Below are 26,433 nucleotides of genomic sequence, written 5' to 3'. Positions count from 1 at the left end.
ACCACATATTTTTTTTGTTTTCAGAAAAACAATTAAGTGGCGGTAAAAATGACTGAAAAAGAAGGGTTGAATTTTTTTTAAATTAGGATACTGGTATGATTCGTGTTTGTGGGTTACTGTAGTTACGTCCTAGTTTGTGAACCATGGTCAACGGCTGAGTGGCCTAGTAAGTGGTCCCGACAGTCGGGATACCAGTTGCTATGGAATGGAAGTGGGCATCTCAGACATATTCTGAGGCATGGCCCTCCTTGTGCTCAGGCGGCTAGGAATATACAATTCACCGGTGGTCCATAACCCGTTAGAGGAGAGATCCTCACTTGGACTATGTGCAAGTAGGGTAGCATCCTGCTTCATGAATTTACCAAGCTCAGAACATTTTAAGCAAGCCTCGGACCTATGGGAGTAATGGAGTCCCACTCCCATTTGACAGGCGAAGGACTCCTTGGACACAACTTGGCGAACGAAATGGAATTTAATGGGGAGCTATCAATATTAATGGGGCTTATGGAAGAAGGAAGGTAGAACTGGCTGAGTCAGCAAAGAGGATGCATCTGGCTGTGCTAGGAGTAAGTGATACTCGGGTAAGGGGAAATAATGAGGAAGAGAGAGGAGATTATAAAGTGTACTTGACAGGTGTTAGAAAGGGAAGGGCAGAGTCTGGGTTAGGGCTCTTTATCAGGAATACCATTGCACGCAACATAGTTTCTGTTAGGCACGTAAATGAGCGAATGATGTGGGTAGATTTATCAGTTGGAGGAATTAGGACAAGAATTGTGTCCGTGTATTCACCATGTGAGGGTGCAGATGAGGATGAAGTTGACAAGTTTTATGAAGCATTGAGTGACATCGTGGTCAGGGTCAACAGCAAGGATAGAATAGTGTTAATGGGCGATTTCAATGCGAGAATTGGGAATAGAACTGAGGATATGAAAGGGTGATTGGTAAATGTGGGGAAGATATGGAAGCTAATGGGAATGGGAAACGTTTGCTGGATGTCTGTGCTAGTATGGGTTTAGCTGTTAGGAATACATTCTTCAAGCATAAGGCTATTCACCGCTACACATGGGAGACTAGGGGTACCAGATCCATAATAGAATACATCTTAACAGACTTTGAATTCAGGAAATCTGTTAGGAATGTATGAGTTTTCCGTGGATTTTTCGATGATACAGGCCACTATCTGATCTGTAGTGAACTAAGTATCTCCAGGCCTAGGGTAGAGAAAGTGAAATCTGTCTGCAAACGAATAAGGGTAGAAAATCTCCAGGACAAGGAAATTAGACAGAAGTACATGGATATGATCAGTGAGAAGTTTCGAACAGTAGACAGTAAGCAGGTTCAGGATATAGAAAGTGAATGGGTGGCATATAGGGATGCTGTAGTAGAAACAGCAAGGGAATGCCTAGGAACAACCGTGTGTAAAGATGGAAGGCGAACATCTTGGTGGAATGATGAAGTGAGAGCAGCCTGTAAACGTAAAAAGAAGGCTTATCAGAAATGGCTCCAAACAAGGGCCGAGGCAGACAGGGATTAGTACATAGATGAAAGAAACAGAGCGAAACAAATAGTTGTTGAATCCAAAAAGAAGTCATGGGAAGATTTTGGTAATAACCTGGAAAGGCTAGGTCAAGCAGCAAGGAAACCTTTCTGGACAGTAATAAAGAATCTTAGGAAGGGAGGGAAAAAGGAAATGAACAGTGTTTTGAGTAATTCAGGTGAACTCATAATAGATCCCAGGGAATCACTGGAGAGGTGGAGGGAATATTTTGAACATCTTCTCAATGTAAAAGGAAATCAACCTAGTGGTGTTGCAAACGGCCAAGCTCATGGGGAGGAGGAAAATGATGTTGGTGAAATTATGCTTGAGGAAGTGGAAAGGATGGTAAAAAAAAGCTCCATTGTCATAAGGCAGCAGGAATAGATGAAATTAGACCTGAAATGGTGAAGTATAGTGGGAAGGCAGGGATGAAGTGGCTTCATAGAGTAGTAAAATTAGCGTGGAGTGTTGGTAAGGTACCTTTAGATTAGATAAAAGCAATAATTGCACCTATCTATAAGCAAGGGAACAGGAAGGATTGCAACAACTATCAAGGTATTTCACTGATTAGTATACCAGGCAAAGTATTCACTGGTATCTTGGAAGGGAGGGTGCGATCAGTCGTTGAGAGGAAGCTGGATGAAAACCAGTGGGGTTTCAGACCACAGAGAGGCTGTCAGGATCAGATTTTCAGTATGCGCCAGGTAATTGAAAAATGCTACGAGAGGAATAGGCAGTTGTGTTTATGTTTCGTAGATCTAGAGAAAGCATATGACAGGGTACCGAGGAAAAAGATGTTCGCCATTCTGGGGGACTATGGAATTAAAGGCAGATTATTAAAAGCAATCGAAGGCATTTATGTTGACAATTGGGCTTCGGTGAGAATTGATGGTAGAATGAGTTGTTGGTTCAGGGTACTTACAGGGGTTAGACAAGGCTGTAATCTTTCACCTTTGCTGTTCGTAGTTTACATGGATCATCTGCTGAAAGGTATAAAATGGCAAGGAGGGATTCAATTAGGTGGAAATGTAGTAAGCAGTCTGGCCTATGCTGACGATTTGGTCCTAATGGCAGATTGTGCCGAAAGCCTACAGTCTAATATCTGGGAACTAGAAAATAGGTGCAATGAGTATGGTATGAAAATTAGCCTCTCGAAGACTAAATTGATGTCAGTAGGCAAGAAATTCAACAGAATTGAATGTCAGATGGGTGATACAAAACTGGAACAGGTCGAAAATTTCAAGTATTTAGGTTGTGTGTTCTCCCAGGATGGTAATATAGTAAGTGAGATTGAATCAAGGTGTAGTAAAGCTAATGCAGTGAGCTCGCAGTTGCGATCAGCAGTATTCTGTAAGAAGGAAGTCAGCTCCCAGACGAAACTATCTTTACATCGATCTGTTTTCAGACCAACTTTGCTTTACGGGAGTGAAAGTCGGGTGGACTCAGGATATCTTATTCATAAGTTAGAAGTAACAGACATGAAAGTAGCAAGAATGATTGCTGGTACAAACAGGTGGGAACAACGGCAGGAGGGTATTCGGAATGAGGAGATAAAGGCTAATTTAGGAATGAACTCTATGGATGAAGCTGTACGCATAAACCGGCTTCAGTGGTGGGGTCATGTGAGGCGAATGGTTACCTAGGAGAATAATGGACTCTGCGATGGAGGGTAAGAGAAGTAGAGGGAGACCAAGACGACGATGGTTAGGTTCGGTTTCTAACAATTTAAGGGGTATAGAACTAAATGAGGCCACAACACTAGTTGCAAATCGAGGATTGTGGCGACGTTTAGTAAATTCTCAGAGGCTTGCAGACTGAACGCTGAAAGGCATAACAGTCTATAATGATAATGTATGTATATTTCCAAATTAAATTTTTCCATCAAACTACTTGTATTGTGAACCCTTTTCCCTTTCCACTGAACCATTTATTCCCTCACCTTCTCTTCACCCTCCCACCTGCCCTCTTGTTCTCAACAGTTTTCTCTTCCTATTTTCCTTTCTTTTTCAGTTGTTTTCCCTTTTTCTCCTTCCCTCTCATTGACCATCATCGCTTCTCCGAGATCAGCGGCACTCGAAGGGGATTCACCTTCAACATCAACATTTTTGGACATCGTCTCCTTCTGCTGCGGGGGGAAGAGAGGAGGGGTTCATGTAATGTCCTCTCCCATGCTACTACTGTCTACAACACACTCATATATGGACATACCTTGTTCACTGGTTCTCCCGGCCATCTCTCCTCGGTATGAGCTGCTGTACTGGCGAGCATCAACTTGCTCTGGGCCGCCTGTTACGTCACATTGCCACATCACACCTGCCAATCTACACCTCGTGATAGTTCCAGTTTCTTTCACATGCCAACTTTCTCTACTATATAAACTCGCATTCCCCCCCCCCCCCGACTCATCAGTCCGGGATTCGACTGTGCTGGTGTGTGGAGGCTCTTAATTGCTTTCTTCGCAGCGTGCTGGTCACGCTGGTTTTAATTGGAACTCTTTCTACAAGGCAGATGGTGAGCTAAGAATGTTACTCAAATTTTAATATCTTTTCGACAGCCTTTCAGGCTCTCTTGGTATTTTTGCATCACCATTTAAAAAACTTCGAATTTTTTCCCTTGTGCCGTGGCAACAGTGTTTTATCATGAAGATTTTGAATGGCTGAAAACACAGTGACTGACTCAGTGGAATGTTCTATCCGTCCTTAATGTTTTCCCCCCTTAGTTTTTTTTTTTTAAATTGGGCTTATTCCCGTTTTATTCTCCTGCCGGTTGAGTTGTGCGTCCCTTTTTAGCTTTCCTCATCCCTATCCTTTTCCCATTCGGGTTTGCTTTTTTTATTGGGTATTAATCTCTACTTTGGTGTCATTTGTAATAGATTTTGCATTTATCAATGTTTAAAACAATATTTAGTGGCTCAAAACAAAAAAAACGTAACTAGTTGTGTACTGACGTTTCTCTTTTTTTGGTGTTTAAATCTTTCCCTTTTTGGTCTTGCTTCTTTGTAAACGATTTTGGCAATACTACAATATATTCATTTATTAAAACTTGACAAATATTTTTACTTGTTCTGTACCTACCACGCCCCTCTGATTTCTTTCACACACTTCCCTGACATTACTTAGTAAGACTACGATCCTTTATAATCACATTTATTAAATTATCACAACAGGTTGCATAAAGACATCTGACTGGAGATCAACTTAGAACTTTCTTATTTGCTAGTGGCTTGACGTCGCACTGACACAGATAGGTCTTATGCCGACGATGGGATAGGAAATGCTCAGGAGTTGGAAGAAAGCATCCGTGGCCTTAATTAAGGTGTGGTGTGAAAATGGAAAACCACGGAAAACCATCTTCAGCGCTGCCGACAGTGGGATTCGAACCCACTATCTCCCAGATGCAAGCTCACAGCCACGCACCCCTAACCGCACAGCCAACTCACCCAGTAATTTAGAACCTAGTTCTGAAAATGAAATGAGATTACGACTTCGTCACATTATACAAAACTGAATTCTGTTTACATGTGTAGTTCAAATGTAATTGGAGTTCAGAATAGTGGACGTTGCAACACCACAAAACAAATAAAATACGAAATAGCTTTGCCCGTTAGATAATACAGTAGAACCTCGATAATTCGAAATCGGTTAATTCAAAATCCCGCCTAATTCGAAGAAGCTCTCGTTCCCGGAAACATGAGATACAGTTTTGCATGTTATTTCAATTGTTTAATTCGAAATACGGATAATTCGTAATTCGAAGTACAATGTCGACCCCATTACCGAAATTCAGACTTTTAATTCGAAACTGCCTTTACATTTTAAAACAATAGTATGTTACAGAGTAATTTCAACTCTAAATTTATCCGCTCCGCGTCATAATAGAACGCGCGTTCCGGAACGTGGAGGGGTAGCTTTCCGCACTTACACTCACTTCGGTGGGTCAACAGTGCGCTTCATGATTGCTAAGTTGAATGAAATCGGAATTCTTGTTTGTTCAACCTTTTAAGGAACGCCGTAATATCACGCAACAAGCAGTGTGCGGGAAAATAGAATCCGTGAACACTGGCGATGCCGACAGTTGACGAAAAAACGTGGCAAATATAATAAATTCGTAGGCACTGAGCAATATTGACATTGCCGGTGAAACTGCATTGCTTTATTTTAATGCGAGCCCAAACGGTCTTATTGTTTTAAAGGAGAAATTGCCAGCCTGGAAACCGTACAGTGTGAGGGATGGGGGTCATAGTAGTGCATTGCAATGCGCATGGAAGCGAGATACTTTATTCCCTCGTCATAGGAAACTTCGATAAGACACGATGTTTTAAGAACGTCGGGCACTTTCCATGCCAGTACAAAGCATCTATAATAAAAATGCAAACAGTAAAGAAATCCAAAAAATAATTCATTTGCACAGGGGAACCGGCATAATTTATCCTCGTCTTTGAATCGTGCTTTTTTTTCTTTCTTTCGTTGCGTGAGGTTATGTTAGTCAGTGATTTATCCAGGTGCATTATTTGAACATTGTAAATGCACCTTGTTGGATACATTTCGGAAATAGTTTTTTCCATGGCATTTGAAAGGTTTAAACTGTGAATCGAGGTGATTGCATGTATTAATGGATCTTAGAATACTTCGTGACGCGGCAAGTGTTTACATTTCTGAAGTACGAGAGAAGTGCCATGGCGGGAAATCGTACAAGGATAGAGTCATACGAAAGTTCGATTTTAAGGGCATCGGGTACTTTCTGTGTAAATACAAGGCATCTAAAATGCTTACAGTATAGTAATCCAATTAATAAAGCACTTGCACATGGGAGCGAGCATAGATTTCTCTTCGTCTTTGAATCGTGCTTTTTTTTTTTTTTCTTTCGTTGCGTGAGGTTATGTTTACCAGTGAGATATCCGAGTGTATTATTTGAATACTGTAAATGCACCTTCTTGGATACATTTTGGAAATAGTTCTTTTTTCATGGCATTTGAAAGGTATAAACTGTGAATCAAGGTTAAATGCATGCAGTATATTTTGTAACGCGGCAAGGGTTGGTACTTCTGAATTTCGAATTGGCGGTTAATTCGAAATCACGTAATTCGAAGTCCGATTTTTGAGTCCCAACGACTTCGAATTAACGAGGTTTTACTGTACTTAAATGGTGGGAATGAGCTGGCCATGACTGTCGACAAATGAACGTTGTTTGCAGCATGTACCAGAATTTCTTATATCCTTTTCTTGTAGCAAACACAGGTGAAGGAAAAATGGATATCCGACTTCCTTCAGTCAACCCTTGTTTTTTTTTTTCTGATCCTGACAGTATTAGGTTTCAGAAGCCTAATGAGTCTTTCATTTTCACAGCCTTCGTGGCCATTCTCTTTCTTTTATTCACTCTTTGAAGAATCGATGAGTGTTACCTACGGTTCCTGTTACCTATGGCGATGTTAAAGATGTTATATCATACATTTGATCATAGTGCTTTTGAAGATGATTATGCTTCTGGTTTAAAGGGGCCTAACATCTAGATATTCGGCCCATAATGGTATGAAATGTAATGACAATTTAAAAGTTCAAAATCATCCACTGATCAGAATAAAAAATGTGATGATGAATGAATGGATGGATATGAATTTAAAACAAAAAGTGGATCCAACCGAGAATCTATCATAAACAATAGTATTACTGACCAAGGGACTGCTTCTAAAGCACAATCCTGCTGAATCGAGGATGCTTGTTGTCTAAAGGGGTATCAAAATCCAGGTCAACAGCCCTTCATACTGGTACTTATTGCTAGTAAAGTAGAACCATGGTATTTGTCATGTTGCGGTACTAATCAAAAGTAGCGTAGACTCATGGCGTTCTACATATTATGGTAATACTCACAAGTATTGTACGTCGCACAGGTAATGCAGACCTATGGTTTTTCTCACATGATGGCGCCATTCAAAGGCAATGCAAACCCATGATGTTCTTCATATAGTGGGTACTAATCACAGGCAACGCAGACCCACGGTGCCGTTCATATAGTGATACTAATCACAGGCAACATCCAGACCCGTGGTGTTTCTCACAATGGTACTAATGACAGGTACTGGAAACTCACAGTGAACCACTCTCTGGTGCTACTACACAAACCTATTGTCTACCTAACATAGTGGTACTACTTGCAAGTAAAGGCAACCCATGGTGTTCCCAACGTGATGGTACTAACCACAGGTACTTTTATGGTTCTAATACAATCATCCCTTGGTTGATCCTTTTAGTACCTCTTACGACAGGCAGAGGATACCGTGGGTGTATTCTTCGTCTGCTTCCCCCACCCACAGGGGGTCATAGTGCTTTTATGAGCACAGCAGAGCGAATACATAGCTGTCAGAAAAAGGTGAAGCAACTCTGCATGTCAATAGCTAGCTCATGTTTCACACATAGCGCAAATCGAACAGGGCAGTCCCCAGCTGGCAAATGAAGCGCATTTGAATACACTACACTTTTTCAAGACGTACTTGGATCGATTTTCGGAATAATCACAGTGCTGAACTTGTAATGCTTGTAGATTTAAGACTAGGTGTAGAAAGCAGTGTAGTTCTATTTTAAAAACAAAGTTAATAGCATTACCTCAGAGGATATTGACGCCATTCTATCTTGTACAGTCCATATGTTATTTGAGATGGACAACTTAGCTGAATAACCCTCTATATCCCACTAATCAGACATCTGTAAAACATGAATGGGATAATGTAATATCGTAAGCAATTCATAGAGGTTATGTTGTAGAATTATGTTTCTCTGCAATATAAAAAGCGTAATACAGCTCATATACGGACAACAACTACAGCTAACACTATATTAGGTTAGTCTTTTTTGTATTTCCTTATGATTTATCATAACAACACTGGAAATATTATGTTCACAATCAGCTATTCTATCTCGAATGGTCCATTATTGGACATTATAAATTCTCCAGCTAACTCACTCCTGCTCGCTAGCGTTTCGCCCCCGTGTGCTAGGCTGGACCATTTATATTGGTATTATAAATTTACTCATTCGGAACAAAAATTTCAGATTCCAGATGGGAATCAACATCTATATCATCTGATGGCCAAGCAGGCATTAATTTTTGGTAATGAGACAAAGTATCTCATAATGCATTGGCACTGCTGGTGGCTACAATTAGCCTATGCAGTGGCCTCCACGGTATGCACTACTAGCCATGCGTCTTGGTAGGTGTGCTAGGTACCAACTGATGAGCCCAGCCTAGCACACAGGAGCGAAACGCTGGTAAGCAGGAGTGAGTTAGCTGGAGAATTTATAATGTCCAATAATGGACCATTTATATTGGTATTACAAATTTACTCATTCGGTACAAATATTTCAGATTCCCTATGGGAATCAACATCTATATCAGCCATAGCAAAAGCAAGAGAGTTAAAATTATGGGTTGTAACTTAATCTTTTATGAGAAAACTAGCATTGCACAATGTTCACCAGCCAATTATGAAGAAAATGTTCTGGATTTCCACAGATTTGTAGCCAGTTTGCTGCAGAGAAATCTGTATTTACTCTCGCAAACTGCTGATTCAGACCAGATGTATTTATTGTACTGCAGTATTTATGGTTTTTAACAAAGCCATACAGATAAAAACATTTTTTAAAAACTTTCATTCCTAAAATTAGGGTGTGCACATTATTTGTGTATACACAGTATATGATGTAGATGTTGATTCACATAGGGAATCAGAATATGAATCAGTATATGACAATCACATCTGTAACCATTCAAATGTTTGACAATGGATGTCAATACAGTCTTGTATGTGTAGCAGCATTTGAAGGAACTGTCTTCATCCTTCATGCATAGCACTCTGAAAGTAGTGTGCTCAGAGGGAACAAAATTAGAATTTTCTCCAAATGAAGCATGACAAAACAGCAAATCACATGTGGTATTGCAATTCCAACGATACCCATTTTAAACAGTGAAGGAAAACAGAAAGTGACTTGACTGATTGATTTAATTCTCAAGAGATTGTTTTTAAAGGGTCTAACATCTAGGCTCCCAACATATAAGATACTATGCATGTCTTCATATTATACAGGTCTTCTTGAATGTTTCTGAATTAATATTATTTATTAATTATAGGAAAATGGAGGTTCAAAGCACTCCTTTATCATTAATATTTCTATGAGCAAACTTAAGGAAAATTCATGTCGCAATATTAATATTTCTGTATTCACAGATAGATGCCACACAAAAATATCACACAAAGGAGTAGCCTTCACAAATTTCTTAAAAGTTAATCTTGCTTTTCAATAAAACTAACTTCACAAAATAATGTCACCTTGCAAATGTCTGTATAAGTCCATAGAAATAAAATAACAACTTCCACACTTGTAGCAGCCAAATGGTTGAATTTCCAGATATTATAGTACGTTCTGTTGTTCACATGATGCCTCAGCTAGGCGGAATCTGAATCCTACAGAAACGTTCCAATTGTTGTCCTTATATCGATCATTTAGGCCTTCTGAACTTGCCTCCGCCACCACCGCCTTTCGCCTTTTTATTGTTTGCAGTCTTCTTTTCTTCAACCTAAGAAAAATTAAATAGGCTGAATAATAAAAGTTATCACAAGTAATGTTACTTAATCTGTTTCACTGCAGACAAACATATTTTTTATACCATATTTCCTTGTGTATTAGATCCCCATTTAATTCCACTTTTATAGCAGCAAAAAAGTAAGGGGGGTCCAATATAACATTTTGTGTGGTGACTTCTGGATATAAAGAACTATAAATTGTACATACAGTATATGTAACCTACACTATTCTTAAAACAAATTTATGATTGTATTCTGAGTTTTATTGGCTATCTTCATTGGAAGGCAGAATTTCTAAATTTAAAAACAAGATATGGTGACCATATGACTCTTAGGTCTATATATACTGGAAATATAATCAGTTTTATTTATTCTTATATCACGGCATTCGTTTCATCTCATTAACTCCTCTGATGAGGTTGATGTCAGGATGGGCATCCAGTCATAAAAACTAGCTATGAAGATTCATCTCACTTCATACTTGACCCCGTAGGGAAAAGGGATAAAGTTTGGACATACAGTTTTATTTATCATATTATACAATATTAATACAAAAGAATGAAAAAGAACTTAATGGTCAGTCATTTGTCTCTGTCAGTTGAGCAGCGGGCCTATCACACAGAAAATCTAATCACTACTTTCATTTTAATTACCGTCACCTCAAGCGGCCACCTTTCCTGTTGCCGACGTTGTCATCATCCAAAATGGTGTCAACTTCAGTGTTATCGACGGCATTCAAGATCCCGGTGTTTTTAAAATTTAAAAATATAATTTTGTTCCTGATTCAAGATCCAAACAGTGAGAATCTATTCACAAATTGTTTCTAGGAATGGTCTTTGTATTTTCCCATTTGGTGTATATTATATAGCAGAAGCCACCCATTCCGAATAAAGCTGTACTGTAGAAAGCACTCCAACCATCAGCTGATCGCTAGCAAATGTTATGAGTTGTACTTCTGAACGTAATACATAGACGCATTCTTTGGATAACTGCAACTATTGAAAGCCAGATCTTTATTTTTAAGTGTATTTCATGCATGTTTTCTACATTTATCACAGAATTTACCTAAACAGCTGTAATTGAGATAGAAAGACCACATTGTTTGTGTCTGGATAGTGCTGGAAGTTCCAGAACTCAAAAATTAAAAAAGGAACAATAATAATAATAATCGTATGGCCTCAGCTACCGTGTGCAGACATTTCAATTTGATGCCATCTGGCTGTCTGCTTGTCAATTTCGATGTTCCGTTTTACTCTAGGCCCACTAGATAGCAGACCGAGTAAACCGAAACTCTCTTGGCCGTCTATGGCTGTGATTTAATGAATTTTGTTGGGTAAACACCAAATGTATTACCAGAGATCTTTTACATGCCGACATCGTACGACATGGAGTGTCTAATGGACTTTTTTCCGCTCTTCAAAAACTTGACTACCTCTGCCGGGTTTGAACCCGCTATCTTGGGATCCGGAGGCCGACACTCTACCAACTGATCCACAGAGGCAGCTAAAAAAGGAAAGCTTCCCGTATTTACAGATTTCTAAAGATGGGAAGGTAATGCATTTATTAACATAATGTTTAATTTCGTACATTACAAGATCATTCCGTACTGACGGTTTTCACTTTACAAACGAAAATTTTAATGTGTCGTCCTATTCAATACATATATACTACTGTATATATCTCTATCATTAGATGGAGTAATAAAAGTAAAACATGTTTTGACTCGTTTGAGCTATCTTCAGTGAAAAGAGGGGGTTAAAGTTACTTACATAATAGAAGCTAAATAACTTCAACTTTAACCCCATTTTTAGCTTCTATTATGTAAATAACTTTAACCCCCTCTTTTCACTGAAGATGGCTCAAACGAGTCGAAACATGTTTGACTTTTATTACTCCACCTAATGATGGAGATATATATAAAGGGCACTAGGAAAGTTTTGCAATGTGAGTGAACGCTTTAGACTTTTTCAAAATAATTTCCACCGCACTCAATACACTTCTCTATACATCAAAACCAGTCACTGAACCAACTCTGCCACTTTTCTTCGGTTACATTTTCACACTCTTGATCTCATGCTGTCAGAAGCTCCTTGTCGGATGCAAAATGCCGCTCTTTCAGTTTTATCTTCACTTCTGGGAAGAGTGTGAAGTCACATCGGGCAAGATCAGGACTGTATGGAGGTTGATCAAGCACAGTCAACCCTGGTCTGGCAAGGAAATCCATTGTTACATTAGCACGATGTGCTGGAGCATTGTCATAATGCAAGAGCCAAGTGTTGAGCCATGACCTTGGACGGAGCTGCTTGATGACCTAAGGCACACAAGTCTCACTGTACCACTTCGCAGTAACTATCCTTTGTGTTTCTAGCACAAACCGAGTCAGGACGCCCCGTTTAGTGAAGAATACTGCAATCATCCTTTTCTTCACCGATCTTGACTTTCGCACAGTCACAGGAGCACCCTCATCTCCAAACAGCCACACCTTGTTCTGGGATTTTGTTGAGACATCGTAATAATAAAGCCAAGTTTCATCACCTGTAACGATGCTACTGACGTTACGCGAAGTCCCATTTTCAAACTGTTTTAGCCTTTTTCGGCACCATTTCACTCGATGTGCCCTTTGTTCCTCTGAAAGTGAATGGGGCACCCAAAGGGAACAAACCTTTCTAACATGGAGATGATCATGTAGAACTGAATGAATAGCTGGTGCAGGGATGTGGAGGGTCTCTTCTACCTGCCGATATGACAATCGCCTCTCTTGCTACAACATTTTCCTCACAGCTTCAATGTTTTCCTCAGTCACTGATTCAGAAAGTTGCCCAGAACGAGGATCGTCTTCAACCCCAAAATTTCCCCTCTGGAACTCTTTGTACCAGTGGAAAACTGTTGTCCGACGTGGACAGTCTTTCGCCAGCACAGGAGTCATAGCCTCCAGGCACTAGTCAACAGTTAATCCACGAGCAAAATTGTAGCGGATAATTGCGCGATATTCACCTTTAGACCACACTGACAACTTAACTAGCTTTCAATCCCACTGCTTGGTGTGAAGGTCGCGCCTTGCTGTCTTCTAGACCAGTTTTCACCCCTCTTTTCATCCTTTACCATAACAGGGATGTCCAGCCAACCGTTTCTGCGTATTGTAAAACCTTCCTAGTGCCCTTTGTATGTACCGAATAGGAACATATTAAAATTTTCTTTTGTAAAGTTAATTTTATATGCTCGTCTCCATGTTTTTATCAACACATAATATGATTTGTTTGGTGTCTTCTAAAACCGTGAAAATAGTTAATTATTATTATTTGTTAGGTACGTTGACAAGTAAAACAGTTGTTATGGTTATATTGTTTTTAACATATTTTAAACCTACTTCTCCAAAAAAAATACCTATATCGCATACCAACCTTCCTCCCATTCTTAAATCTATGGCTGTACTGGGAATCAAACTCGGGCCCCCAAGAATGCCAGCTAATTGTGCTAACCGTAATGCTGGCGGACATTCTTAACTGCAAAACACAGATATATTACATGATTGATACGTGTTTGCAACGCACGGGTAGGACATATGAAACTGTTTACCTATTTGTGCACCGTCATCGGAACTGCAGTAAGCTACAGAGGCGGACATTTCTTAGCTACGAAACACAGGCGTACTGCATGACTTTGATGTGTGGTTTCACACTGCGCGAGTCAGAAGGGTGAAACTATTCATTCATTTGTGTGATGGAATTGGAGCTGCAGTACGGCCTGTACCCGCTTTGAAGCGGAATTGTTGTTTTCCTCTGATGAATTACGGTGGGGGGATCTTATATGCGAGCTTTACTTTTTTCCCTTTATCTTGTCTTAAAAAGTAAGGGGGTCTAACACACAAGGAAATATGGTACTTGCCACATTTATTGAAAAGATTTATAAAAGCTGAGCAAGCATTTATCGCATATCCAATTAGTATACAACATTTATTCTCAGGGTTCGTGAGAAAAGGGATTCAACAAGGTAGTGATCTATCACTATTGCTAACTTTCTCTGTAATGAAGAGTTGGGGGAAAAAATCAAGACTTCAAGGTATTTGCAATTACTAGATGACAAGGTAATTTCTCGATACACTAAAAAATTGGAGACTGTTAAAATATGGCTATGCTGCTGCTAAATGTAAAGCAAATTCAAAATTCTGCACAATTTACACAAAACAACTTTGGTGACATATCCCCCAAGTCCAATTCTACCAAAAATCAAAATCATAATTCCTATGTGCACATTCAGCATTCTCCTCTAAATAATAATAATTATTATTATTATGTGCGTATGGACCCAATGGATCACGCAAAGCTCTAACGATTCTGTTTTCTGAGTTGCCAAACAGCTCTCATCCTTTCTCCGTGGATCCTTTTTCGTTCTTCTGTCCACTTTGCTCCAGTCTTCTTTTTCACTTCGTTCTCTGGTTGCACTTTCCATCCATTAATTTTTTTCCTATAAAGGCTTCTGTCCGCGGTGTCATTTGGGTTTATCTGGGCTTTTTCCAGATCCTTCTTCACTTCTAGTACCCATGGAATATTTTTTAGATGTTCTATGTAGGTGAGAATCTTGTGTGTCAGTCTACTTGCCGGCAATCTGTGGACGTGCCCATAGAATTTCAGACGTCTTTTACGGATGTCTGCTGCAATGTTGGAATGCTCTTCTGTCTCTCTGCGTAACCTCAGTCTATATCCATCTTCTGTTTTTCGGGGGCCGAGAATTTTCCTCAGGATTCTCCTTTCTTCTTTTAAAATATTTTCTAGGTCACCTTTCCCGTTTAGTGTAAGGGTCTCACTGGCATATAAGACTTCGGGCTTTATTACTGTATTATAGTGTCTGATCTTTGCATGGCGGGACAAGCACTTTTTATTGTATATGTTGTGAACCCTACCGTAGGCTTTCCGAAATTTTTGTAGGCGAATTTTCTGGGCAACCTTCTCGCCTCCCGTTGGTTCAAGTATTTCTCCCAAGTACTTGAAGTGTGGTACTCGGTTGATTTGCCCATGTGTCGTGTTCAAAGTTTGGATGTCAATATAATAATAATAATAATAATAATAATAATAATAATAATAATAATAATAATAATAATAATAATAATAATAATTTTTAACATGCCAGCAAGAGCCTAGAATTCTTCAAAATCAGACAAGATAGAATATGTGAACTTGGGATCATGAGTCTGTGAACAACCTCTGATACATGGAGAAGCTAATAAAGTTGGGAGATGAATGTTAAGTCCACTCCATCTACAACTATGATTCTGATTACCTTGGCCCCGCTGTAGGATTTTTGAAATTCCATTTAAAACTACAAGGTTGTTCAGTATCTTAATTCTAATCCCCATGAGAACTTAACCTTGATCAAACGATGCCAAATATCTGTGATAGTCATTAACCCTACCATTCACATTAAGAGAGATCTCGAGAAAACTCCCCAAGACGATATAAGATAATTATTTACTTTATTTCCCAATATAGTATTCTACTCTACAAGGGGAATTCATAGGATTCTTTGGTACTAGATGATCTCAACCCAAATTCATGCACCAAATTCGTAAGTCTTAACTGACACAGTTTTATGGAATTGAGAGCATTTTTTGCCCAAATTCTAAAGAATTCTGTATTTATAATTCAATGCCATTTCTCTTTTTCAATAAGTAGGGTCTCGAAAAATTAGCATCTACTTTTAGCAAAATTAGTACACATTTTCTGAAAATTAGCCTTATTATGAGATAAACATGCCCACAGGCAACATTGTTTGTTAGAGTCCAGAACAAATCAAAATGCTCAAATCCACAAGAAAAAATTACTGTTCAAATGAAAGCATTGTAAAAAGTTCAGCATTGGTTCAATTAGATATTATCTAATACAGTAGAACCTCGATTATACATTCCCGGGAAATTACGTTATCCCGTATTATTCGTTCAAATTACGTGGTCCTGTGAGCATCCTAATTAAATCACGTTGTAAAAATCCTGTATTATCCGTTCCTCAAAGAAACTATTTCCAAGATCAACCGTCCAGAATTTTCAGTCCCATCAACGCTAAATCCTCGATCACGTGTTTTTCAAGAAACTATATCTCATGAAAGGACGGCTACAGCATACTAACGGATCTTGGTGTTAACGTCTCGTCATGGCAGTAGGCCTACCAGTAATTTGAGGAAGTACTGTACTGGAAAAGCGATCGGCGGCGAACTTGCATAAGGGAACATCTTAGCATCGCATTCCGGTGGTATTGTTTAGAGAATTCGTGGAAATAATAAAGCAGAGGGTATCCACAACAAGTGGAAGGAAACATAGTGCATTTCTTCGACAGCACTACTTGAACCTGAAACGAATTTCGTCAAAAGTTCATACTTGCAAAACGTCTAGATTATGTCCAGGGTTAGATGTTTATGTTTTTTTACTCTTTTTGAGTGTATCGCCGAACAGGTTTTCGGCATTTCTCTCAGGGCACTGTATAGTCACTGGGCTTTCAGGCAGGAATCGAAACTGCTCCTTCTTAAGTAACATAAATTTACAGTAGTATTTTAATATTATTGTACACGATTATGTTGTCGAGACCAGAACAGACGTTGCACCTTACATACATAAAGCCATGGGAGGTTTTGAGATTGCCTATTACTGTTTTCGTCCTAATATAAGACTGGGAATTTCACGTTTTTGTGTTCAAAAGTTGTGAAAACTGCAGTTGTTTTATTTGCGCACGTTACATTTAAAGCTTTGTATAAGTTCGCACTCGTACAGACTTGTACAACGAGTGCGCTTTCCAGCTGAGCTCAAGGTCGCGAATAATCATAATTTCGGGAGTGTTAATGATATTTTTTCTCTTTCCAATTTGATTATGATTAGTGACGGGCAGAATTGAATTTAATGCATATGAGAACTTGAAGATCGATACTTACATTCAAAACCATATTCTAGAGTTCAACATAACCTTGAAAAGCCGATGTAGGCCTAATTTACGCGGTACAAGATTTCCATAAACTGACTATGAACAGTATACCGGTGACCAAATTACAATGGAATTTTAAAAAAAGAGGATTTTGCGATCATGTTGGGTGCTTTTGTATTTAATGTGCTTTATTTTATTAGATAGATAATTAAAAACTACTTGTGGTCAATTGTTGTTTGGCTTGTCATCACGGGTACCGTATTAGATTTTTCGCAGAGTATGGCTCTGGCTAATCAAAGTCGCTGAACTGAAAGAAGTTTTCAGAGGAAACTGACGAAGTTTCCCTGGTAAAACTGAATGTAAAGTTTCGAGATTTTTAAGTCACGTACCGGTAATTAATGTTTGAAGCCGGCCCCGCGGTCTAACTTGCCTGCTCTCACCCGGAGAGCCAGGGTCCGATTATCGGCCAGGTCAGGCATGTTTACCTCGATATGAGGGCTGGTTCCAGGTTCACTCATTCTATGATTACCTTTAATTGAGGAGCTATTGAATGGTGGGATGGCAGCCCCCAGTCTAGAGAGGCCGGAATATTGGCCGAGAGGATTCGTCACACTGACCGTGCGTCACATCGTAATCTGCAGGCCTTTGGACTGAGGACGGTCGCTTGGTAGGCGGAAGGCCCGTTAGGCCTGTAGTTTGGTTTGGATTAGGGGTGTTTGTAAGATTATAAAAGTATACATATTTCATTTTTGTGATGTTTAGCCAAATTGTTGACGGTTCATTCATTCCAGAATTTTCCGTTTTCTCGTGTTGTACGTTTTTTCCCCGTGGTCCCTCCAAAAACGGAGAATCAAGGTTCCACTGTAAATCATTCTCGCGTAGAGTTTTCACACATGCCAGCTCTTCATTTAAAAACTCTGTAATCCATGCTCGTACCTCTTAGTTTTCGAGGTTTGCCAATGGGATATCAATTGCTTTTGCAAACACTTCAACTGTTCTGTTTTGAGAAGTGATCTTTGGAAATTAAACGATTTAAATAACATGCAAAACCGTACCTCATGTTTCCAGGAACGAGAGCTGCTTTGAATTAGGCGAGATTTTGAATTAACTTATTTTGAATTATCAAGGTTCTACTGTAAAGACACGGACTTTGAAGGTCGAGTTCTATGCGGGTGCAGGGGCCGAAGGGAAGCAGCATAGTTACCACGGTAGCAGCAATACCCTACCACGGTAGCAGCAATAATGTAAAAAAAAAAAGAAAGGATGAATCTGCATATGGTTACAGAGAGCCATGAAGTGTGTAAGTCAGACTATTCACAAACAGCTGTATGCCCACCTACATGCTTCAGAATATCGGGAGCAACTTGAGAGGTCGTCAAAAGTGTAATCATGCATATGCTAAGTAATATCCGCCAAGAACGGGTAAAACAGCTAGGTATTTATATCTAATGTAAATTTGAAGTATCTTTTTGTTGTAATTCTATGGATCCCAGTCATTAACACTGATTGGTATGGCCGATTTGTAGTAATAAATCAAACTAGTAGACCCTGCTGCTCTGCAGCATTCCTTATAAATCAGATAACTCGTCTTGATGTGTCTATCGCAGTCATATTGTTTTGCCTGCACTTTTCCATAATTTTATGAACATTTAATACCGGTACATTATAACTGATTCATTTGCAATGTAGTTTATAGAACTTGTTTCCAAACAATGTTATCTGTGCTTCGACCATTCGGTCGTATCTTGTTGCTTGATGCTTGTTTTAAGGGGCCTAATATCAAAGGTCAACAGCCCTTGGTCGTATCCGGGCCGATAATATTTTCAAAAGATCTTGCTCGAGATAGTGCAACATGCAATTTGCTGTGGCTGAATAATGGTTTGGGTAAGTAGACTATCCATGGTTTATGTATATAAGCAAGTGCTTTCCTACAATTGTAATTATTATAGTACTGTAATTTACATGGGGATGGAGGCACCTTGATGTATGCGAAGCCATGCCCTTTACCTATTCACCACCCCTAAATTGCAATGATCAATTTATGGGAAATAAATAAATAATAATACCGTATAATCCCAAGTACCTCCAGCCCCTGAATAAGACCCGCACCCTATATCTAAAAAAAAAAAAAAAATATATATATATATATATATATAAAAAAAAAAATCACTAATTTATTTACAATAGGCATGATAGAGGCTTTTGGGGTTATGCTGTGTCAAGAAAATTAGGTGAAATTCTTTACGTTTCACAGAAAACTGTGCTCTGCGTCATCAGAAGAAAATCTCGACTGTCCACGAGAAAGGCTTCTTAAACAACGAGCTTAGACGTCTAAATTCAAAGCTCGTTGTTTAAGAAGCCTTTCTCGTGGACAGTCGAGATTTTCTTCTGATGACGCAGAGCACAGTTCTCTGCGAAACGTAAAGAATTTCACCTTATTTTCTTGAAACGCCATAAGCCCAAAAGTCTATATCATGTCTATAAGTACGGGCCACGAAAGCATCAATGGCAACATTTATTTACAATACTTGCTACAGAACAAGAATGTCATTTCACGACATATGTTTCAGAAATTTAAAATAGTTTCACACAGTTTTTAAGTGTCCTTGAAATAATTCAGAATAAATTATTTAAAACACACACAGAAAAAGTTATCAATCACAGAACGATAGTCAACACTTCATTCATCATCAGAAGTACCAACTTCAGAGCTTTCACTAACACTTTCCCACACAACGCCTTCACTGCCATGCATAGCATTAGAAATATTGCACTTCTGGAAAATTGTTTGGACGAGCTCACCAGAGATACGATCCCATGCCGTCTATACCCACAAACAAAGTAGTTGAACTTCCGGGCGCTTAATACGACCAGTTATTGTCAGTGCATGATTGTCAGTCACCACCCACTCTGTATACAGCTGTTTCAAGGCTGCTTTGAACGTATGGTTTACACAGACATCCAACGTCCGTAACATAGACGTCAATCTGCCCGGAATGATAGCTAGATCAGTTTTTGCGTCCTTGGTTTGCTTTGCACAGCTTCTGCTGTATGACCGCGTATTTGTCTTCCACTAGTAGACTGTCCATCCAACCGGAGTCCTGAGTTCTGACTGTAACACACCCATTCTGATGATAACACTTTTTGACCCCTTAGCATTCTCAGTACTGTCCAATGGCATTTCAAAATGAGACTGACTTCTGATCTGCATTTCCAATTTGGGAAAGCAGATACAAATTTTTCTTTTGCAACTGAATTATATGGCGCTGGAAGGAAAACAGTTGTTCTTTTGCAATTTCTAATGCTTTTATTTGGCACATTTCGGTAGACACGCCGTATCCCCATTCCCACATTTCAGTTACGTATTTGTACAGAATCCTTTCAGTTTCAAGAAACTGTCCACTCTGCCCGCGGAAAGCTCTTTGATTACCACTACTGTCTTCTTTCTTCTTTCTCCAATCTTGAATACAAGATTCATCTATATCGTATTTCCTACCAGCAGCACAATTTCCAATAACTTCAACTTCCTTTATAACTTTCAGTTTTTCACTTACAGGAAAAGACCGCAAACGCTTTTGTTGAATTCATGTTTACAAGTGGCACTCTAAGAACACAAGACTGTAGACTGACTGTCGCCGAGCATTTACAATAAAAGAAAAGTGTGTTTGGGGTTGGGGTTGGGGAAGCGCGCGCTAAGAAACTCGGTTGCCAAGCCACGGCAACCACGATTGTGCCGATGTTTGATTTCAGGGTTGTACCGTAATTAGAAATAATTTTACTGAGCTTATAAACTACAGCCGACTTTTAGGAAAGTTTTACACACATTTATATTACAGAACAAATCTCCATTATCATATGAAATGCATAAGAGAGAACACACATGTCCACTCATTTTCAAACAAACGCTGTTGGAAGATGTGGTTGAACGCAGTGCCAACCCTTAAAACTGAAAAAATGTAACATTCCCTAAGACATGTGAAGTATTACGCCGCAAAATAAAAGGCTTGAATAAGACCCGCACCCAATTTTTAGAAGCGTTTTCAAAAAAAGTGTAAGTGATATTTGGGATTATACAGTAATAATAATAATAATAATAATAATAATAATAATAATAATAATAATAATAATAACAACAACAACACATAAATCAGACATGAAAATATATGGTAATTACCTTGCGTTTGTTAGCTGCTACAGCATTATTATTTGGGGAAGGCATCACCTTAAAGAATGTATCAAGCCTTCCTTGGGTTGTTCCTGAGCGAGACTTCGACAGCTTCTTAGCTCCATTTCGAACACGATCTTCGTTGAAGTTCTTATCACCACACAAGTATCTCACAAGACCCTCTTCATCAGGATCTGTCCACTTTAACTAAGAAAACAAAGGTATCAAATATAACAACAAGATTTTACTGTAATTATTACAATTCATTTTTACAGCTTTGTAGATATTTATAAATGACATATTAAAATTGTAGGGTTGAACAAACAAGAGCGAGAATAATAATTATCAATGATAGGAATGAGTACATCTACACATAAAAGAATACAGACAGCTTAGTTTGGACAGAGGAAACAACAAAAAGGATAGACTTGAAAATATAAAACACAAGGATAAACCACACATTTTAGCATAGTGCTATCCTTACAGATGTGCTCTCCCCTCGCTCAAAATCACATCACAAAAAATGGTATAACTTACTTAAGCCATTATGATTACTTATGTCTACAAATCTATGAAATTCAAGAGACAAGATATCACAAATTTTTTATTTTTCTTTGAATACTGAACTCATAATGGACCTATCTGATTGCAAAAATAAGTTTCTTGAGTTGCAAAATCACAATTTTTATGTAAATTCTGTATTTGACTCTGGAAAAAATTTTTTTTTATCATGCCAACACCCTCTGACCAGATACATGTTAGTTTGTGAACGCAGTCTGCTTCACAGTAGCAGTGCCTTTCGGTGAGCATTCTTTGTGCTATGCAATGTAGCAAGTATTCCCAATATAGCGGTTATGTCTCTAGATAAGATCCTGTTAAAATACTTTTTAGCTATAACTTTTATAATATTTTGTTGTTTGAAATGGTATGTAGTGTAGTTTTAAATCCCTGTAACAACGGAAGTAAATCTCTCTGAAAAGATAACGTTGAAATTTTGCAATTTTTGTTCTCATGTGCAACGATTTTTTGTACACTTAAGTTCAACTACCCAAGCCAAGCTGGAACCATGCCGTGCCATGCCACTCTCCAGCACCCACCAAAACCACACAGACCACGTTGTTCTTTAAAGTTGAATAATTCTCAGGTTCAGTGCTTGGGGTGTTTAAATTGTGAGAAGAAGAAACATGACCAGGCGCAATGCCTAAGACTCGTGTTTACGGTATAATCACAGGCAAATAAATTAAGCTCAGAGGGGTTTTATATGAACGATAAAAATATACTGACATGTCACTTTTGTGACAAAAAGCTAGAGTTCAAAAGACAGGCCACGGTGATGAATAAGGAAACGTTCATCATTTCGATCTGCAATATGTATACAAATGGTTAACATGTAATAACACTGCTAAGTTTCCTGTAACACAAAATATTTTTTTAAAAGTTAACGATTTTTACTAAAAGTAAAACTACTTTCACAGATCTCTACTGTCATGGAAAAAAGTATAGACACCCAACTTGATACGTTAATAAAAAGTTTAGCCTATGCCCCACATAGAAAAAAGCTACACCAAAATTTAGCTAATTTTATTCTACGTTTAATCATGTGGACTAGAAATTTTTATTGTACCCACTTAAAATTTGAACGCAGATTGAACAAAAAACGTGCCGGTATTTTATCCATTTCCAACGGAGCGCTCACTTTGAAAATTATCAAAATTTAATACCTCTTAAAGGAACTTATTGTTGATTCGTATACCACGTTTTTATTTCATCTGATATTTATGAAAAAGGGTGTTGGGAATTTTGTGAAACTACATTTTCTCATTACTGGGTGATCATAGCTGTAAAAAAAACTCGGCTTCTTATGAAGCTCATTAGAATGTCAAGCTAAAATTAAAACTGCTTCTTGCCTGCATGCAACTGTTTATTTCATATTGATTTATATTTAAATGGGTAGTTGTGTAAGAAGAAAACAGTCTACCGGCCGACGAGAACAATGCACTTGGCCCTGAAAACCCTAGCAACGTTGCTATGTTGAACATCAATTGGGCGTTCCCTGCTGTACAACAAGTGGATATTTGTTGTTTTGTCAGTTGTTTAAAACCTTTACTGGACGAGCACTTGACATATCAATGATAGAATTACTTAGTATATCTCGTATTTCGTCATAAGTTCCGGCTTATGAGAAGTATCTCTTTGTTCCGTTAGCGATTAATGCATCAGTGCATTTTGCAGAATTATTTGGAAACTTACTTTCCTTAGAAGTAGAGAAGAAGTCATTGTTTCTTCAAAACGTCTCATTTCTACGTGAACTTTAGTAACAGGGTACAGATTACGATGTCGCTAAAATCTCCGGTCAGCTGAACATGCGGAGCAGAACAGCATTTCCTCCACAGCGAACTCTCATAGCGCACATGTAATTCAATGCAGTAAAGATTGAAACCCGTGTTTCTCTAACAAAGAAAAATATCATTTCCCATCAAGTTTTCTCATGAGGGCTTTGGACCACCTATGGCAGGTTTAAAAATGGTGTGCCAGCTGAAAAGTTGTCGCCATTGTACATGCGTGCACATTAGTGTCCCAATGTAAACAATCAACACGGACCCACTCCAGTATTGAAAAGGAGGGGAGGGAGTGAAGGGGCAGTGTTGAAGGTCACTCCAGTACCGAAAAGGAGGGGAAGGGAGTGAACGGGTAGTGCTGAAGGCACAATTGTGTGTATTCCGTGACGGCCTACATATCGTTATACTGCAACACTGTAAGATGGCTCCTATCTTATCACTAGTGAACCGAGGCTGTATTATTGGCATGGTCCTCCAAGCAATAGCTGAAGCAATACCAAGCGGTCTTAAGATGGTTTGGAGATGGGTAAAAATATGGTAAGAACGAGGTGAAGGATTGGTAAGTCATGGGACACACAACAAAGCTCCTTGAAGAACTACTTTGGAACAGGATGCTGGAATTGTTCAAACTATGGACAATTCTCCGTTTGCGACTATCGGTAATGTGACTGTCGCATTGGAATTGTCAGTACGGCGGACTACCGTGAGTAGCCGACTCCACGCTGCAGGTATCCACAATCGCCCAGCTGCGAAAAGGGGCGTCTTTTCCTATCCATATAGAACTTCGCATGGGCTTTGCACTACAAGAAAGTGTTACTCCTCGACAGGAATGGGAAATTACAATTTGGATGGATGAAAAGGTATTTTGCTCCGATCCAGGTTAACCGCTGAAGTGCTGGCGTCCAGTTGGAAAGCGTTATGAAGAGCCCTTTGTCCAGGTAACTAATCAGTCTGGTCGCGTCACATGTGGCTTACTGGGATGGATAAGTGTTGCCGGTCCAGGAGAGTTGATACAGGTCACTCCACACATGACTGCTTGTGAATATGTGGACATTTTAGAAGGTGCTGTTCTTCCTAGTGTTTGAGCTATTTACACCGTAGAATAAGTTCCCGTTATCAGGTTTGTGCAAGATAACTGCTCTGTTCACACTGCACATGTAACCGAAGCTTTCTTCAAACAATATCCTGATGTTCACATGCTTGACTGGCCTCCCAAGTCGGCTGACTTAAACATAATAGGACATGTTTGGGCAAGGATGGTAAACACGTGGGTTCCCGGTCAGGAGAGGACAAGAGTGGCTCTGTTAATGCATTGCCATTGAGTTTGGGCGAATCTGAGGTATGAACCAGACTTTTTTCAATATCTAATAGATTCCATTCCCAGGTGGCTAGAGCATGTGATAAACAGGAATGGGGCATGGACTGATTATTAATGTTCTGGAAGGGAGGAGGAACTCGTACCTTACACTTGTTGTAAAGTCAGTATTTGACACAACTCTTTAGTTATTTAATTCCCATTTCAAAATTATTTTTGTGTTAATTTCCATTTTTCTTTTCTTGAAAGTATATAACTATGGACTGTGCATTATGTTTATTATTTTACAGTACTTTTTTGTTTATATATGTTCTAGCAAGATGCGATACCATACGTTTATATTTTTGATAAGATATTTCTGTAAAAAATTGTTAATTTTATAATAATTATTTATGTTGAAATGTTGCAATAATATTTTTGTTGTGTATTTTAAGAATCAACTTTCTATTTTATGGAAATTTAATTTTAATGATAGCAAAAACTCTTGTTATGCTAGAGGGGAGAAAGAAGGGAAAGGTCAGATTAGACTTGCAGACAAGCCCCTGGAAGTAGTGAAAACGTTTAAATACCTGGAGAGTGAATTAATGGAGAATGCTCAACTGGATGCTGAGATTAATAAAAGGATTCAAGCTGGAAGTTGTTTTTATCATAGTGTAAGAAACATGTTATGGGACAAAGATGTGCCAACGGAAGCAAAGGATACTATGTACAAGATGTATTACGTACCCATAACAACTTACGGAGCAGAAACTTGGACAATGACAAAGAAGGATGAGAGTCGAATACAGGCAGCCGAAATGAAGTTCTTGAGGAGTATGATACAGAAGAGCAGAAGAGATAAAATAATGAGCGACGAAAGAATGCCAAAAAAGGTGATGGAAATGCAAATCCAAGGAAGGAGAGGCCGTGGACGACCACGATTGAGATGGAAGGATACCATCCAACGCAGCATTATAGAAAGAAACCTGGACTGGGACACAGTGTTGGAGGAGGAGTGGTGGAAAGACCGAAGAAAGTGGAGAGGAACCATATTTGCCCCTACCCGGCTACAGCTGGATAAAGGGATGATGATGATGATGATGATGATGATGATGATGATGAGCAAATTATTTTCAGATGTATTTTCTTATTGCTCAAGAAGTAAAATGTATCTTCAGTTATTTTTATAAAGTTGCTTACAAAGTTATAATACTTTAGACGTCAACATCTTATTTTAGCATATTAATTTTCAATTTACAGAATTTATCGTAATTCTATATCCGTGGTGGTAATTTATGATGATATAACTTAAATAAAGTCCAGAGCAAAGTTACAAACTAGTAAATGATGTTTTCAACTTACGACCCGATATAACGCAGCTACGAAATATTCCAAACTAGTATCAAATACTTTTTGGATATAAACCTTTTGATACTGAAATTAACAGAGTAGGTTACCCAATACTGTACTTCAATACACTCGCCACTGTGACCATTTCAATCACAACAAAGTCTTGCAGCAGGATGTCTACATGCAGAAATGCGTGAAGTGAGAAGGTGGGTCACTGTACATTTGACACTATCCTTCACTCCCTTCCCTCCTGTTTTGTACTGGAATG

At 38.8% G+C, this 26,433-nt stretch overlaps 1 protein-coding gene across 2 annotated transcripts in view; it reads right to left on the bottom strand.

Annotated features, from left to right (window-relative positions):
- Positions 1–9,729: 9,729 nt before the first annotated feature.
- The window catches only part of Fen1 (flap endonuclease 1), an 80,562-nt gene continuing 63,858 nt past the window's right edge, over positions 9,730–26,433 (bottom strand). For both annotated transcript variants that reach the window (XM_067142455.2, XM_067142461.2), the window contains exons 7-8: positions 21,192–21,389; positions 9,730–10,105 (exon numbers count right to left, since the gene is read on the bottom strand). In XM_067142455.2, coding sequence (XP_066998556.2) covers positions 10,028–10,105; positions 21,192–21,389 — 276 coding nt within the window. In that variant the 3' untranslated portion in view covers positions 9,730–10,027. The remainder of the gene's footprint in view (positions 10,106–21,191; positions 21,390–26,433) is intronic.

The sequence above is a fragment of the Anabrus simplex genome, chromosome 1 (assembly GCF_040414725.1).
Source record: "Anabrus simplex isolate iqAnaSimp1 chromosome 1, ASM4041472v1, whole genome shotgun sequence".
NCBI lineage: Eukaryota > Metazoa > Arthropoda > Insecta > Orthoptera > Tettigoniidae > Anabrus > Anabrus simplex.
This window is presented reverse-complemented; position numbering and strand designations above follow the sequence as displayed.